Genomic DNA, 18,481 nt, shown 5'->3' with positions numbered 1-18,481 from the left:
TGCCTCAGCACTCATTGGATTGCACACATCAAAATGTATTACTTCCAACAAGTTGCTTTCTTGTTTCATCTTACTGAAAACGAGGCCTTTCAGTCATCTTGCCCATGTGGTATGATTTGCATGTCTCGAGTGATTCAAAATCAAGTGAGTCCAAACGATCCATCTGCATGGAGTTTCTTCATGCATATATACCAATAGACATGGTTCGCATGTCTCAATCTTTTCAAAAAACGAGTGAGTCCAAAGATCCATCTACATGGAGCTTCTTCATGCGCTCTATACCAATATGACTCAAATGGCAGTGCCACAAGTATGTGGTACTATCATTACTATTTTATATCTTTTGGCACGAACATGTGTATCACTGCGATCGAGATTCATTTTAGGTGCAAGACCATTGAAGGTATTATTCAAATAAACAGAGTAACCATTATTCTCCTTAAATGAATAACCGTATTGCGATAAACATAATCCAATCATGTTTATGCTCAACGCAAACACCAAATAACAATTACTTAGGTTTAACACCAATCTCGATGGTAGAGGGAGCATGCGATGCTTGATCACATCAACCTTGGAAACACTCCCAACACATATCGTCATCTCACCTTTAGCTAGTCTCCGTTTATTCCGCAGCTTTTATTTCGAGTTACCAACACTTAGCAACCGAACCGGTATCTAATACCCTGGTGCTACTAGGAGTACTAGTAAAGTACACATTAATATAATGTATATCCAATATACTTCTGTCGACCTTACCAGCCTTCTCATCTACCAAGTATCTAGGGTAGTTCTGCTTCAGTGACCGTTCCCCTCATTACAGAAGCACTTAGTCTCGGGTTTGGGTTCTACCTTGGGTTTTTTCACTAGAGCAACAACTGATTTGCCGTTTCATGAAGTATCCCTTCTTGCCCTTGCCCTTCTTGAAACTAGTGGTTTTACTAACCATCAACAATTGATGCTCCTATTTGATTTCTACTTCCGCGGTGTCAAACATCGCGAATAGCTCAAGGATCATCATATCTATCACTGATATGTTATAGTTCATCACGAAGCTCTAGTAGCTTGGCGGCAGTGACTTTGGAGAACCATCACTATCTCATCTAGAAGATTAACTCCCACTCGATTCAAGCGATTGTAGTACTCAGACAATCTGAGCACATGCTCAACGGTTGAGCTTTTCTCCCTTAGTTTGCAGGCTTAAGAAACTTCTCAGAGGTCTCATACCTCTTGACGTGGGCACTAGTCTGAAATCCCAATTTCAGTCTTTGGAACATCTCATATGTTCTCCGACGTTTCAAAAACGTCTTTGGCGCCTCAATTCTAAACCGTTAGCATTACACACTGAACTATCACGTAGTCATCAAAATGTGTATGTCAGATGTTCGCAACATCCACAGACGATGCTCGAGGTTCAGCACACCGAGCGGTGCATTAAGGACATAAGCCTTCTGCGCAGCAATGAGGACAATCCTCAGTGTACGGACCCAGTCCGCATAATTGCTACTGTCAACTCTCAACTAAATTTTCTCTAGGAACATATCTTAAACGTAGAACTAAAGCGTAAGCTATGACATAATTTGCAAAAACCTTTTGACTATGTTCATGACAATTAAGTTCATCTGATTATTTAATGAACTCCCACTTAGATAGACATCCCTCTAGTCATCTAAGTGATACATGATCCGAATCGACTAGACCGTGTCCGATCATCACGTGAGACGGACTAGTCATCAACGGTGAACATCTCCATGTTGATCGTATCTACTATACGACTCATGTTCGACCTTTCGGTCTCTTGTGTTCCGAGGCCATGTCTGTACATGCTAGGCTCGTCAAGTCAACCTAAGTGTTTCGCATGTGCAAATCTGGCTTACACCCGTTGTATGCGAACGTTAGAATCTATCACACCCGATCATCACGTGGTGCTTCGAAACAACGAACCTTCGCAACGGTGCACAGTTAGGGGGAACACATCTCTTGAAATTTTAGTGAGGGATCATCTTATTTATGCTACCGTCGTTCTAAGCAAATAAGATGTAAACATGACAAACATCACATGCAAATCATAAAGTGACATGATACGGCCAATATCATCTTGCGCCTTTTGATCTCCATCTTCGAGGTGCGACATGATCACCTTCGTCACCGGCATGACACCATGATCTCCATCATCATGATCTCCATCATCGTGTTTTCATGAAGTTGTCTAGCCAACTATTACTTCTACCACTATGGCTAACGGTTAGCAATAAAGTAAAGTAATTACATGGCGTTTTTCATTGACACGCAGGTCATACAATAAATTAAGACAACTCCTATGGCTCCTGCCGGTTGTCATACTCATCGACATGCAAGTCGTGATTCCTATTACAAGAACATGATCAATCTCATACATCACATGTATATAATTCATCACATCCTTTTGGCCATATCACATCACATAGCATACCCTGCAAAAACAAGTTAGACGTCCTCTAATTGTTGTTGCATGTTTTACGTGGCTGCTATGGGTTTCTAGCAAGAACGTTTCTTACCTACGCAAAAGCCACAACGGTGATATGCCAATTGCTATTTACCCTTCATAAGGACCCTCTTCATCGAATTCGATCCGACTAAAGTGGGAGAGACAGACACCCGCTAGCCACCTTATGCATCAAGTGCATGTCAGTCGGTGGAACCTGTCTCACGTAAGTGTACGTATAAGGTCGGTCCGGGCCGCTTCATCCCACAATGCCGCCGAATCAAGATAAGACTAGTAACGGCAAGCAAATTGAACAAATCATCGCCCACAACTACTTTGTGTTCTACTCGTGCATAGAATCTACGCATAGACCTAGCTCATGATGCCACTGTTGGAGAACGTAGCGATAATTCAAAAATTTCCTACGTGTCACCAAGATCAATCTAGGAGATGCTAGCAACGAGAGAGAGGGAGTGCATCTTCATACCCTTGAAGATCGCTAAGCGGAAGCGTTACAAGAACGCGGTTGATGGAGTCGTACTCGCGGCGATTCAAATCGCGGAAGATCCGATCTAGCGCCGAACGGATGGCGCCTCCGCGTTCAACACACGTACAGCCCGGGGACGTCTCCTCCTTCTTGATCCAGCAAGGGGAGAGGAGAAGTTGAGGGAGAACTCCAGCAGCACGACGGCGTGGTGGCAATGGAGCTCGTGGTTCTCCGGCAGAGCTTCGCTAAGCACTACGGAGGAGGAGAAGGAGTTGGAGGAGGAGAGGGCTGCACCAGGGAAGAGGTGCGGTTGCCCTCCCACCCCTCCACTATATATAGGGGCAAGGGGAGAGGGGGAGGCGCCCTAGGGTTTCCCCTAGGGGGCGGCGGCCAAGCAGATTGGATCTCCCTAGGGAAAATCCTAGGGAGACTTGCCCCCCAAGCCAAGCAGGTGGAGGCTTGCCTCCCAAGCCAGGTGGAGGCGCCCCACCTCCCCAAGTAACGTGGGAAAGGGTGTGGGGGGCGCACCACCCCTTAGTGGGCTGGTTTGCCCCTTCCCCTTTGGCCCATGAGGCCCCTCCAACACTTACCGGGGCTCCTGAAACACCTTTCGGTCATGCTGGCCATAGCCTGGTACCCCCGGAACACTTCCGGACTCCAATACCCTTCGTCCAATATATCGATCTTCACCTCCGGACCACTCCGGAGTTCCTCGTCACGTCCGGGACTCCGAACAACCTTCGGTAACCACATACTATTTCCCATAACAACTCTAGCGTCACCGAACCTTAAGTGTGTAGACCCTACGGGTTCGGGAACCATGCAGACATGACCGAGACACCTCTCCGGCCAATAACCAATAGCGGGATCTGGATACCCATATTGGCTCCCACATGTTCCACGATGATCTCATCGGATGAACCATGATGTCGGGGAATCAATCCCGTATTCAATTCCCTTTGTCTATCGGTATGTTACTTGCCCGAGATTCGATCGTCGGTATCCCAATACCTCGTTCAATCTCGTTACCGGCAAGTCTCTTTACTCGTTCCGTAACGCATGATCCCGTGGCTAACTCATTAGTCACATTGAGCTCATTATGATGATGCATTACCGAGTGGGCCCAGAGATACCTCTCCGTCATACGGAGTGAGAAATCCCAGTCTCGATTCGTGCCAACCCAACAAATACTTTCAGAGATACCTGTAGTGCACCTTTATAGCCGCCCGGTTACGTTGTGACGTTTGGTACACCCAAAGCATTACTACGGTATCCGCGAGTTGCACAATCTCTTGGTCTAAGAAAACGATACTTGACATTAGAAAAGCTCTTAGCAAACGAACTACACGATCTTGTGCTATGCTTAGGAATGGGTCTTGTCCATCACATCATTCTCCTAATGATGTGATCCCGTTATCAATGACATCCAATGTCCATGGTCAGGAAACCACGACTATCTATTGATCAACGAGCTAGTCAACTAGAGGCTTACTAGGGACATGTTGTGGTCTATGTATTCACACGTGTATTACGGTTTGCAGTTAATACAATTATAGCATGAACAATAGACAATTATCATGAACAAGGAAATACAATAATAACCATTTTATTATTGCCTCTAGGGCATATTTCCAACAGTCTCCCACTTGCACTAGAGTCAATAATCTACAATCACATCTGACTCTAGTGCAAGTGGGAGACTGTTGGAAATATGCCATAGAGGCAATAATAAAATGGTTATTATTGTATTTCCTTGTTCATGATAATTGTCTATTGTTCATGCTATAATTGTATTAACTGGAAACCGTAATACATGTGTGAATACATAGACCACAATTATCATGAACAAGGAAATACAATAATAACCATTTTATTATTGCTTCTAGGGCATATTTCCACCACACCGGGAGATGAGAATGTTGAATCGCAAGGGCCAAGCCCTGCATTATCGCATGTAGTTCTGCCTCAAACGGATCGTTGCAGTAGAAGATGAAACGATATGCTGCCATGAGGACCTCTTCCTTATCGTTTCTAAGCACCATGCCAATAGCTGCTGAACCGTCATCCTGAAGGAACAAGCCGTCGACGGACAGCGCCAGTCTGCCCTGGCACGGCGCCGGCCAGGGGCTTCAGTTGGCTTGTCACCGCGGCAAGGGACAAGGACAGCCGACAATGGCATCTTGCCCTTGATGACTTGCTTCGTTGAGTAGCTCCCAGCGGTCGTAATGGATTTGTAGTAGCTGTCCAGGTATTCGATCGAAGACCTTGTTGAATAATTAATAAAATGATTACATGCATCATTATGATGGGTCATCTTCTTTTTCGAGAAAAGAAGATCAATCAACCTGCTTGTGTGCTTGTTTAGCCTTGCATGTACTCGTAGTCGTAAGAGTTCAAAAATCAAACGTCCACGAAGTGGTGGTACTGTTACGCTGGGTACTCCGGCGAGGCATGTGCGGCTCGGTACGACCGGCCGAGGACCTCTCTACACACACCTGCAGCCTCGAGGAGTCGAAGTCGGATGGCAGGCCAAAGGAAAGAAACCATGCACAGCGCGAGTGATGACCCAATTCGGGCAGTGGTGATTTAATTTTGGTGACAGAGATCTCGATAGTAGCGACTCCGTTCCAATGGCTAAAAACTAGATTTCCGGCGGTGGAGCCCATTCCAAACGAGGTGCTTGATGAAAATTTCTCTTCCGTCACACCGAGGAAATAGGAAAACGTTTGAAGACGGCGCGCCGGCCAAAGCTTTGGCGGGTCGTCCGCTCCCACGCGCTTCTGCTTGGTGGGTCCTACTGGAGATGAGCTCAGCCCGGTCTTCTTGTCGGCTCTTTTTTTTTCAGCGTCAGATGCATCTCTCCTGTTTCCACCGCTGCAACCCACATCACGCCGGCGAGGCTGCCGTCTCCCCCTGCAGCTCCCCCGTTTCCACCGCTGCAAACCACATCATGCTGACGAGGCCGCCGTCTCCCCCCGCTACAGCAAGCTCGCCGGTGAGGTCGTCGTCCACCCCACGGCTGGCGATTTTCGCAGGCACATAACCACCTCTTATACGCAGCTCCGGCTACTCTCCCACCGCACCATCTCTAGCTCCAGCAATTTTCCCATCTTCGGCGGACAAGCTATATAACTGCGACGGCGAGGCACACCCACGACACAGGGATGCTGGAACCAACATCTGATTTTTGCTGCCACCGGCAAATCTAGAGCTGGAACAAGCATGCAGTTTTGGTGCATAGTGTTTTCTACGTCGACGTTGACGGCCGCCTCATTTTGTTGCAAAGGACAAGGCAAAAGCTTCTATCGGCAAGATTTTTTGCTACCACGGCGACCGGCGGAAGTAGCGACCAGCAAGGGCTTTTGCACTAAACGATTTTGTCCGGGCAAAGCTAGAGCTGGAACCAACTTCTGTTTTTGCTACAACCGGCAAAGCCAGAGCTGGAACCAACCACATTTTTTGCTGCATCATCGAAGTGCTTTCTGTGGTGACAATGGTGGAGCGCTTAATTTGTTGGAACCTCCAAATCCAGAGTTGAAACCAGCATGTGTTTTTGCTGCACTCGGCTGGGGTGTTTTTCGCGGCGGCGACATTGAAGCCATGTGTTTTTGTTGCAACCGGAAACCACAGAAGCTTCCACCAGCGATGTTTTTTGTTACAACCGTCAAATTCAGAGCTGGAACCGGCATATGATTTTGCTTCATCGTCTGATTTATTTTCTGCGGCGACGACGGCAGACGTCCTCATTTGTTACAACCGACAAGAAAAAAGCTTCTGCCGCTGAGCGTTTTTGCTACCAAGGTAAAACGGCGCTCGTCGACGGTGACCACAACGAGTTTCGACGAATAGGATCAGCGCGCCAAGCTGCAATGGCGAGATGTAGGGGGCGGCTGGACGTGGCGGCCATTTGATGCTGGGGGAGGCGAGCTCTAGTGTTGGAGCTGGGGCAAGCACACGGCGTGGCGAGGTCTGCCGGAGACGTGAGGCGCCGGTCTACTGCAAGCCGCGAGCTCCCGCCAGAGTCGCGTGGCGAGCGTCGGTGGTGAGCCTCGATGACGAGCTTCGCGAGGACGAGGCAAGGATTCGACCCTAAACTATCAAAACTGACTAGGAATCAACCATCCCGTGTCCTCAAACTAGTTTCCGCTTAGTAGGCGTGGTTTTGACCCGTTGACCAACCAGTCAGCAGCCACATAAGCAAGTCGACTGAAATTAAATTTTGACCAAAGAATAAAAGTAACACCCAAAAATTGAAAAAAAAACCTGTAAAAATTTATGCTAACATAGTCATAATTGTGGGAAAGTTTTTCATATTTTGGCCATACAGCTTTAACATACAATGAAATTTCATGTTCAGCCCCTTTTTGGTCAAATTTTCAGAAAGCATTGAAAAAATTATGTAAAATCAGTGCTAATATATGATCATTCTGGGAAAGTTTCACATATTTTTGCCAAACAGATTTTAAAATACACTTAAACTATATTTGCCCCCCCCCCCCCCCCCCCCCCCCCCCGCGGCCCCTTTGGAGTGTCCAGACCAATTTAAAACAATTCCATAAAAATCAACACTAATATAGTGATCATTCTGATAATGTTTCAAACATTTTTGCCAAACATATTTAAAATATACAGTTAAATTACATTTTCAGCCCCTTTATTGGTCAAATTTTAACAAAAAATTAGAAGTGCCTAGAAAAACTGAAACAAAGCTGTAAAATCAACACTAATATAGTGATCATTTAGGGAAAGTTTCAAACATTTTTGCCGAACATAATCAAGAATGCCCTGAAATTTTGACCAAAAAAGGGGCATAAAATGTAATATAACTGCTCAGCTATCTGGTCCGGCGGCTGACGTGGTTATTGTGTGACCAATCCGCATCCGCTTCGCAAGTTGAGTGACGGGTTCTTCCATTGAGAGTTGAGTGACTTAAGTGCACCGGCCGAACAAGCTATAGTACTACCCAGTACCATTTACTCAACAAAAATAAAATGTGCTAGCTAGCAGTGATTGATGCGCCAAAAGGTGTCGCGGGACAACTCGTCACAGTGCTTGATTTAGAAGTTTTGTGAATGGAGCCTACCTTCACCATTGGCTCAAAGATAATATGATATCCGAGTAGATCATCTGGAGGGCCAATAGTACCTTGGTTGAGGCTTTGAGGGTGTCCTATTTCACAGGAGCAGGAGACACGATATGCTCATGAAATGCATTCCTCGGATGCAGGGTAATAGAGTTACTCCATGAAATTCATGGGGGATGTGTGAAGCTCTACCGTCAAGGTTTTTACTGGGCTACTTTCCTGACAGTTGCACATGTAGCAATTAATCCCTTTACCTTTAAGGGTTTTTTTTTTTTGAATGTTCACCGGGGGTGGGGGGGGGGGGGGAGAGTTTCCCCCACCTGAATATATTTGATGATCAGGGGAGAACCCCAGGGAAGTGTTTTACAGATGACCGTGTACACATCGAGAAAGGGAGGAGGGAGGGAGGGTTTTTACGGGCACACACTAGCTAGACAGAGAGGGCATGTAGCCAAGTTTCTACATGACCCCTCCGACTCTCAGGAAGCCGACCACGCCAAAGTGCGGCGTCCTCACGGCAGCATCCAAGCACACGCTGCAGAGACGGCTGCTGTCGCTGGAAGACCACAGCGTTCCTGTGCTTCCAGAGTTGCCAGCAGCACAGTAGAGCGAACTCCACTGCCGATTCGGTCACCGCGCCCACCGCGGCGGCAAGGCGAGGCAGCCCGCACACCCTGACTCCATCAGTGTCGACGCCCAGCTTGTTCCAGAAGGCGCCCGCGAACGGGCAGGCGAAGAGCATGTGATCGGCCGTTTCCAGGGGCGCAGCGCACAGTGGGCAGCCGGCTTCCGTCGCGGCAACGATGCACTTGCGTAGCAGGACGTCTCTAGTGTGTATACGCCTCTGGACCAGCAGCCAGCTGAAGAACTGCACACGCGAGGGGATCCGCGCGCCCCAGATCATATCCGCGAAGCCAGCCCCTTACCTTTAAGGTTTCATTGACATTCAAGAACAGAATTTGATTTTGGTGATGCCCTCAGTTTGAATTCTAAAATAATTTTGATACACCTCATACCTGCTTGATTTGTTACCGGGTTGAAATTGAATTTGTGTACATGTTGTTGAATTTAATCGAGTTTTGTGTCTTAGGTAGCTTTTGGAGACAAGCAATTGAGTGACAAGGAGAATGAGGTTTCAAAACTTATCATGCCCAAGTGTGGTGGACTTCCCAAAGTAATAACTGCAATAGGCAAAGTCGCATCTGAAAGTGGCATGCATTTTCTGGAGTCCAACTTCATGGATACGTTGGAGAAGGCTATCCCAGAACTGTTTGGTTGGATGCAATCCTACTTCGATGCATGTAAAGATGCACTCAAGCCTTGTATCTTCTATCTATCAGTCTTCACGATAGTCGATGATATCAGGCGAGGGAGGTTGCTGAGGCGGTGGATCGCTGAGGGTTATTCCAGGGACAAGTTTGGTATTACTGCAGAGAAAGATGGGGAGGATTTGTTCAATGAGCTGGTCAAGTTGAGCATCATCCAGGAACCACCAGACCAGACTGATTTTGAGAGGGAATGGTTCGATGATCCAGAGAGAAAAGTTGACAATGTGTTCCAAGTCAATGGTTTCTACCATCAGTACATTGTCTCACGACAATTGGAAGGTAACCTTGCGTTTGCACTGGAGGGGCACTGCAACCTGAACTCGCAACGTGTAGGGCAACACCTGACCATAAGGATCAGTTGGGACAGAGATGAGAATGTATTCAAGAGCATGGACTTGTCACGGTTACGGTCTTTGACAGTATTCGGGGAATGGAGATCATTCTTCATCTCGACGGTGGCCGATAGCAGCAATATGAGACTGCTTCGGGTACTTGATCTTGAGGACACGTCAGGTGTAACAAATGATGACCTGGAGCAGATTGGGAAGCTACTTCCTCGTCTCAAGTATCTCTCTGTACGAGCATGCAAAGAAATTACTCGTATGCCGGACTCATTGGGTAGCTTGAGGCAGTTGCAGACTCTGGATGTCAGCCACACCAAAATAACGAAGTTGTCATGTGCTATCATCAACCTGGCGAAGCTTCAGTACCTGTGTGCAGGCACCTCTCAAGACGACGATGCACAGCCAGCAGCAGCTGACCATGATGGCATGAGCAGAAGCCAGGCAGTAGGGGCTAACCATGATGGCATGAGCAGTAGCCAAGCAGCAACAGCTGACCGTGATGACATGACCAGAAGCCAAACAGCAGTAGCTGTAGCAATACCGGCCATGGACGGTGATGTGATGAGCACAATCGAACCAGCAACAACAGCAACAGCACCAGCTGAGGGTGAAAATTCATCGAGTACACTAATGCAATGGAGGAGAAAGACACGCAACTTGGTGCAATCCTATTCCTGCAGCTGGCCGTCCAAGAAGAAGAAGCAGTTTGATTATGGCGGTGGTGTCAAGGTTCCAAAAGCTGCAGGTTTTGGGAATCTGACGGCCTTACATAGCCTTGGTATTGTGAATGTGAGTGGTGCAGGTGGGAATGCCATCCTTAAGGAGATGAAGAAGCTTACCCAGTTGCACAATCTCTGGGTGTCAGGCGTCAACCAGAAAAACTGGCACAACTTGTGTTTAGTCATCTCGGGTCACAACCATCTAGAGTCCTTGTCAGTGAGGCTCAACTATGAGCAGGAGGGGGGTCTGTGTTTTTTAGATGGCATCTCCGAGCTACCAAAGACACTAAACAGCCTCAAGTTTTATGGGGGAAATGTCTGTGCATCCCCAACCTGGATCTTGAGCAATCCTCGGTTGTTTCAAGGTTTCATGAGGGTGACCAGGACCGATGATCTACTTACTCGTATTGAGTTGACAGCATCAACGCAAGAGGACATAGACAGTCTTACAAGATTGGAGTATGTAATCATGTTTCCCCTTATTTGTGTCAAGCCGATTCAAGACGGCGAGCTCCATTATGGTTGGCGGGGGGAGGAGGATTGCCGCGCTTTTTTCTTCCAAACCACCACAGTCCTCAAGATCGAATGCAACAGCTACAAGTTGGCGCTGGTTTTTGGACCTCATTTAGTGAAATATGTTGAGGTGCTGGAGGTTCACTGCTCTTCTGCTACTGAGTCGTCTTTGGAGCTTTCTGGGCTAGAGGAGCTAAAGAATCTCAAGGAAGTCTGCCTCAAGGGATCCTACAGCGACGAACTGAGGAAATACTTGCAGCAGAAAGTTGACTGCCTTAAATCGCCGCACCCAAGCGGCACTTGGCCCGAAGACCACAAGAAACCTGTCTTGAAGCTGGAGCCCCAACACTCGGCTCCATCTACTCCTTGTGCGAGCCTGAAGCGCTTATTTACATGAATTTGTGGTTTCTAATCTGTAATAGATAGAGTACTGGAGTACTATATATCTGTCGTCCGAAAATGTTAATTCCGTGTAATCAGTATGTATTATTTGCCTCCTCGTCCTGGTCCAACTGACCTGACGTGATAGTAAAAGGGCTGCAATGTGAGCAAAGGTACAAGGAGATTATATATTATGATATTGAGAATCTGAATTATGCAGGTGTTAAGTTCAGTTAACAGGGACAGTGGAGCTGGTTCAGTCAAGCCAATTCAAGCTGCAACGAACGAATTCACAAGCAGCAAAAAGTTCACCAAGAGAACAGGCATGTCATTGCTCATGAATTATGCAAATGTTATCGATGTGCGCTATGTTGTTCTTCAAGTTTCTTTACCTCAAATGAAGATCGGTCCTTCGCTCACTGTTTTCCGGGATTTTAGTGTGTTCCCAACAGCGAGCAGATGCTGTATTCACTTCGAGTCTCAGCAAAACGTACCAGACTTTGGTCATCACTATGGAACCAAACGAATGGCAAAATCCTTGATGAAGCCAAGATTTTGGTTGGGCTTTTATAATAAGCTGGGTAGGGGCAGCTTATGCTGGAAGCCCAAAAAAGCCAGTAAAAGAACTGGCCCTTCTTCTTTTGACTCAAGACAGGGCCCCAGAGCACAAGTATTAGTGTGTCAAGTTCAGTTAACAGGGACATTGAAGCTGGTTCAGGCCGGTATAAACAAGAGATCTTGATGATGCAGCAAACGAATACCCTCCCAGGAAATAAATCAGTAGTAGAGTAAGTACTATTTTACATGTGGATACATGACCTGATCGCAATTCGCAGATCTATTGGACAGGCCGGTATACGTTTGCTGCATCACAGGGAGAGAGATGCGTACCTTTGGTTGAACCCTTCCGCGGGTGCAACAATGCATCATCAACATGGACGGGACCAATCAGCACTGGCCATTACAATTAGCACAACAACTAGAGCAACAATGCTGCATCAACATGGATCCAAGCAACCACAGCCACAAGAAGCAACACCAACATCGGAGCAGCCAAACACATCAAGAGAGAAAAATATCTGTAAAATAGTACTCCCTCCGTTCCTAAATATAAGTCTTTGTAGAGATTTCACTATGAACATATAGATGCATTTTGGAGTGTATATTCACTCATTTTGCTCTTTATATGGTTTATAGTGTTGACGTATAATGTGCCGCCTAATCTTTTTCATCAGATCGGTCTTTTGGTTGCATTAGCTAGATCATGCATTTCTACATGGTATCGAAAGCCAAGAGGTCTTGAGTTCAAGACTCGACTGGCGCAATTAAATTGCACCCCACTTTCGGTCCACGTTTTAGGCCTAAGGGAGCCACACGTGAGGGGGGGTGTTAACGTATAATGTGCTGCCTAGTCTCTTCCATCAGATTGGTTTTTTGATTGCATTGGCTAGATTATGCACTTCTACACATAGTGGAATCTCTACAAAGACCTATATTCAAGAACGGAAGAAGTACACCCAAGGAGTTGTACAACATTCTCGTTTGGTGAAATAGCTGACCTAAGAAAGTTCAAGACATCTCCCTCCGTCAAAAAATGGAAGTTTACATCCAAAAGCAGAGGAGAAACCAACAAGGTTTAGACTTCAGACCCACATAGCCAAAATAACCAACGAGGGTCGGGGATTGCATACTAAGGGCATTTCTAACCGATCCCCCATCCGCAGTTAGTGAAATATATTTTTACTCTAGTCTCAAAAAATTTCCTATTTTTACTCCACCGATTGGCGGCCAAGTAAAACGATTTGCCTCCCTCTCGCGTTCGCGCCGCCGCTACATCTTCGCCAGCGCGCCTCCCGCCAGCCCCGTTGCTATCTCGTTCCATCCCTTGCCCTCCGCCGCCGTTCTGCCTGTCGGCCAGTCCGTTCAGCCCCGTCGCCATCACCGGAATCAAGGTGAAACGTCGCCGCCATCGCCATTGTTGATTCGTCCGATTTCCTTCGAGTTTCTTATTTTTCTAGCGGCTGCCGCATCTCACCTTGCTTGCGCACCGCTGCAGGTCACCCGCCCCTCGCCGGTTCGGTCTAAACCACGTCGGCCGGCTTTTGCACCACCACCGCACCCCAAGTGTTTGAAGAATTTCCTAGGTGAGTTTTTTTTGTTGTTTCTCTTTGAACCAAGTCATTTGGATTGAATCGAACCATTTGGATTGCAGATGAAGAGGTTGAGGGAGATGGCATTGGAGGACTCGTCGTCATCCGAAGAGGAGGAAGAAGACGACGATGATTTTGACACCGTTTTAGGCATGATTTTCAGTAATGGTGTTTGCCGGTCGAGGAGAGGATCACAATTTGGCCGCATACACATCAATCGAGATAGAGCGGAGGGCCATGCCAAGATCATGAAAGGTTACTTTGATCCAAACCCAACCTATCCGGGGAAGTACTTTCGCCGACTTTTTCGGATGCACACAAGTCTTTTTCTTGCCATTGCAAAAACCGTTGAGAGATATGATGACTCGTTCACGCTCCGGAGAAATGCATGTGGAGAGATCAGTGCAAGCCGTCTGATGAAATGCATTGCAGTTGTTCGAGTCTTGGCATATGGGTGTTCTGCCGATGCAATTGATGACTATGTACGCATTGGCGAAGACACAATCTTGGAGGTTGTTCGAAGGTTCACCAAAGCAGTGATCGCTGTCTTTAGCCCGGAGTACTTGACAGCACCAACCGAGAAAGACACCCAGAGGCTCATGATTGAGAGTGAAGCAAGAGGATGGCCAGAGATGCTTGGATCACTTGACTGTATGCACTGGAGATGGAAGAATTGTCCTGCAAGTTGGAAGGGTCAGTACAAAGGCCACATCAACGATCCAACGATCATTCTTGAAGCAGTTGCATCAAAAGATCTTTAGATATGGCATTCATTCTTTGGTCTGTCTGGCTCTCACAATGACTTGAATGTGCTATCGAGATCACCTCTGTTTTCTAGGCTTATAAAAGGTGAAGCTCCCGCTTGCGACTACTCGGTCAACGAGCACAAATACTCGATGGGTTGCGGATGGCATCTATCCATCATGATCCACCTTGGTCAAAACAATTCTGCGTCCAAAAGGTAACAAAAACACTTGTTTTGCCCAATGTCAAGAAGATGCAAGGAAAGATGTGGAGAGAGACTTCGATGTGCTTCAGAAGCGCTTTGCAATTGTTCGTGTCCCTGCCGAGTACTGGAACTCCAAGGTTCTATGGCGAATCATGACTTGTTGCATCATATTGCATAATCTGATCATTGAAGACGAGAGAAATATGCCTGAGAGAACTTTTGGTACATCACCAACGGGACTCTGGTTGAGCTAGAGTATGATACGAACAGGATACTGTCATTTCCTGAGCATACTCGGAAGATCGAGAACCGTCAAGTTCATACTCAGCTCCAACAAGATCTTGTTGAGCATCATTGGCAACGGCTAAGCGAGTCCTAGTTGTTTTATGAAATGCCATTTCCTACATTTGAACCGTTCGGCGTGTTTAAATTTGAATAATTCAGTTTGTAGACTTTGAATTCGGTTTGTAAACTATATTCGTAATTTGGTTGAACATTCAACTTTATGTTTAGTTTATATATCTGTGCTAATATGTAGTTGCAATTTATACTAGAATTGCAAAGTTTAGAAAAAACAAAATTTTACTCTTATATTTAGGGGATCGGCTAGGTCCGGCCAAAACTTAGGGGATCGGTTAGAGATGCCCTAAGCAACTAGCCCTATAATTAGCGCTCCCATCTTCAAGTCTATTCTTCAGCTTCTCCCCCTCGTTGCTTTTGATGCCCCCTACAAGATAAACCTTTTTAATTGGCTGCCTATCTTTTCAACTTGACCCATTTTCACCAACCACCCAGAAAGCCACACAACCCCCAGTAACAGGGCATACGTAAATCTTACGTTAAGCTGACACAAAATGAACCCACTTGTCAGTCTAATGCAACCCCACAAGCATATCACCTTCCAAACTTCTAAGACTAAATCGACTTGCACAGAGCATATATCAACTTCAGAAGTGCATCTCATATCAAAAGGTGGTTTACAAAGTTAAGCATGCAAAAGAAAAACAGATTACCATGTTTCTTACATGTTATGCTTAAAACTTTAAACACTTGGTCAGCAATTGTTCATGAGGTTTGATCTTGAGAAAAATAACAAAGGTTAAGGTTGGAGCGAGTTTGGATGTGGACTCAAATCTTGCTAATTAATAAGGTGAATATGATGCACCAGAGAAGCAAGTTGAATGAAAATCCTGATTGCTGTTTTAGGGCAATCTCTTTGTAATAAACGCTTTTGGAATGTAATCATCTAACCATTGAACATACTAGTTGAGTGCCCGTGCGTTGCCACGGACCATCAAATTTGCTTATTGCTCACAATCCTGCCGCCTACACAGATCCAACCTCGCGAGTTGTCTCACCGCCATCGCCAACACCTTACAACCCGCTTGCTCTCCTTCAACGTTGCCATGGAATAATAATATAAAATAAAGATCAAACAATTGTTCTATTTCAAACATGTGTGTCAAAAATGGCATTTGCTTTGTATTCCTATAATGGCAAATTGGTGTTCTCTCCCACTCCTATCTTCCTCAGACCCCTTTTCCCTCAACCTTCACTCTTTTATTGTTGTGCGATATCATGACCCTCAACCTTCATACTCAGGACCGCGTTTAATCTCTGTTTTTATGTTCTTATTCTTTCAACATATTTTTTTATCGACTCAAAATCCTTCTAACATCATTTTTGGAGAACAATCAATTGAATAAATAGAGAGCAATAATTTAATTGTTCGTATTTTCCATTTAGTAATGCAAATAAAGTTTGACACTAACTTGGCACAGATTTGATCAAAACATTTGTATCAAGAAGTTGTGATTCAACTGCTCCCCTGAGATCGTGACGTCCTGTTTAAGGCCATTGATGAAATGAGTTACAACACTGGGTTTGCACGTCAATCTGCATGCCTGGTCAATGATCACCACCTTCGGTGAGCACCATGATGATGGCCACCAACCACTGCCCCATGCCATCCATAGTTCCATGGGTACTACTGGAATCCTATTCTGAGCATTGGGTTTGAATGGAGTCGTCGCAGCCTTTCGATAAATCAAACCAACATTGATCAAACCCAAAGAGGATTAGCGAACTTATCAATTTACCAGTACAATCGAGAGTAGTGAAAGCATGATTCATACCAAAATAAAGCTTTTAATTATACCAACTGTTGAGCTAACTCATGTTTAGGGAGGATCAGAACACACGAGGATGACAAGAAATTTGGAAGTATATAGGGAAGAACAGGAGAGTTCTGAGAAAGGGCGGGTGGGATTGAAAATTACTCTCTCCGTTCCTAAACACAAGTCTTTTTGAGAGATTTCAATATGGGCTACGGGCGGAGCAAAATGAGTGAATCTACACTCTAAACACACACACACACACACACCCACACACACGCACGCACGCACGCAAGCACATGTACAACTCCCACACGATTATGATTCTGACGTCCAAAACACATTGGTCTCACACACACGCGCAAGCACATGTACAACTCCCACACGATTCTGATTCTGACGTCTAAAACACATTGGTCTAGCCCATCCCCTCGTCATCTTCAGTATGCACTTTGTCGGTCCTGACAGTGAGTGACCTGCAGACACAAGAAAAATGAATCACAATTAATACTATTTGTACAGGAATGAGGAAGAAAGGATACAGTATAACCTTTTGCATAACAAAAGTACATAACCCAACAAAGAAAAGCTGAAACATGTGAAAGGATGTAAGAGAAAAGACAACTATTCCAATTAAAGGACAACTGTAGAATTCTTAGAATGCAAAAGTTAATTATACAAGAAGAAATATATCCTAGATTGAGCTAAATCTGGTGTAGGGAATTAAACACAAAGCAAAAACATAGAGCTCCCTATGAACATTTGATATTATTTTAAAAGGTAGACTAAGCAGTAACTGTTAAGTGCTTACGGCTTTAGAGAATGAAATGTCCAAGTCAAACAACTACTCACCAGTCACACCTCAGAGTGAAAAGGTAATTCATCAAAGGAAATCCGAAGGAAGTGTCACAAAGTGTGATAGAAATTGAAACCTTGAACTGCCACCCACTTATTAATGCAAGTGGAGAACTTGAACATGCACTAACTTGGCTTTTCCACTCATTAATAGACTCTGTCAATAGCAGTGTGAATCTTTATTAAAGCCTTTCTGCTAAATCAAGCCTCATTTGCATCAATACGAGAAACTAAGCCTTCTGTATGATGTTTCAGAAACTACAAAGAATAAATGATTTTTTTACTCAAATGCATAAAATGGCGAGCCTAAACACTGGCGTCCAAATTTATCAAATTTCATGAAGAAAACTTAGTTTTTCTTAGACATAAACGCTTAGTTTCTCTTAGAAAAAAAAACTTAGTTTGTCAATTAAATGGAGTAATTGTTGGAGTGCTTAGTCAGACAATGGCAATTTGGAGGTTAAGGAGCTACAGTGGAGTATTACAGTTTTTGCAGAAAAAAGTTCCATCAATGATGAAACGTTGGTTTTGGTTCGATTGATATCAACAAGAGCGCATTCGTACACGGATCACTCGACATCGAATAATTATCTTCTGAAACGATAAATATAGTGCTCCAAGAAACCAAGACCTTCTCTTATACGTGCCAGTCCACAGAAAGATGGTACCAATCTGTAGAAAATTACCAAATAGATGCATACAAAAAAACAGAAACATTGAACTACTATGGGTTTTCATGATCGACAAAAGATAAGTAACACTACAATTTCCACCTATGTACCTAGATCTCATGGAAGCAACAAATTTGCAAGGCATCTAATTCGACCAGTTTAATTGAAAACTCTAATACCATCAGTGGAGGAGCAAAGTAATACTCACAGGTTGAGTAGCTCAGTGCATTTCTGACAACGGCGTGAGCATCAACGTCTAGTGCCACTGATCAACCAACACAGAGATGGCGCATAAGATGAGGAGATGGGAGATCAGTGTCAGCAGGAGAGATCATCAGAACAGTGTTGTTGTACATAGGGGCAGCGCGAGCAGCAGGGAAAAACTCATGCAAGCAGGTTATGCTGCGCTTGTGGGACTGGAGA

At 45.3% G+C, this 18,481-nt stretch overlaps 1 protein-coding gene and 1 long non-coding RNA gene across 2 annotated transcripts; one reads left to right on the top strand and one right to left on the bottom strand.

The window, feature by feature from the left end:
- Positions 1-9,005: 9,005 nt before the first annotated feature.
- Positions 9,006-14,230, top strand: LOC141023222 (uncharacterized). The gene is made up of 4 exons (XM_073499569.1): positions 9,006-9,014; positions 9,125-11,203; positions 11,540-11,680; positions 13,532-14,230. The coding sequence occupies exons 1-4, from the start codon at positions 9,006-9,008 to the stop codon at positions 14,228-14,230; spliced, it is 2,928 nt and encodes a 975-aa protein (XP_073355670.1).
- A 2,316-nt stretch (positions 14,231-16,546) lies between these two features.
- On the bottom strand, positions 16,547-18,481 carry LOC109757644 (uncharacterized). The gene is made up of 3 exons (XR_002231604.3): positions 18,267-18,481; positions 17,385-17,544; positions 16,547-17,008 (listed from the first exon to the last, which is right to left on the bottom strand). It is a non-coding gene; the product is annotated as an uncharacterized lncRNA (long non-coding RNA).

The sequence above is a fragment of the Aegilops tauschii genome, chromosome 5 (assembly GCF_002575655.3).
Source record: "Aegilops tauschii subsp. strangulata cultivar AL8/78 chromosome 5, Aet v6.0, whole genome shotgun sequence".
In the NCBI taxonomy this organism is placed as follows: domain Eukaryota; kingdom Viridiplantae; phylum Streptophyta; class Magnoliopsida; order Poales; family Poaceae; genus Aegilops; species Aegilops tauschii.
The sequence above is the reverse complement of the archived record's forward strand: the minus strand, read 5'-3'. Positions and strand labels throughout refer to the sequence as shown.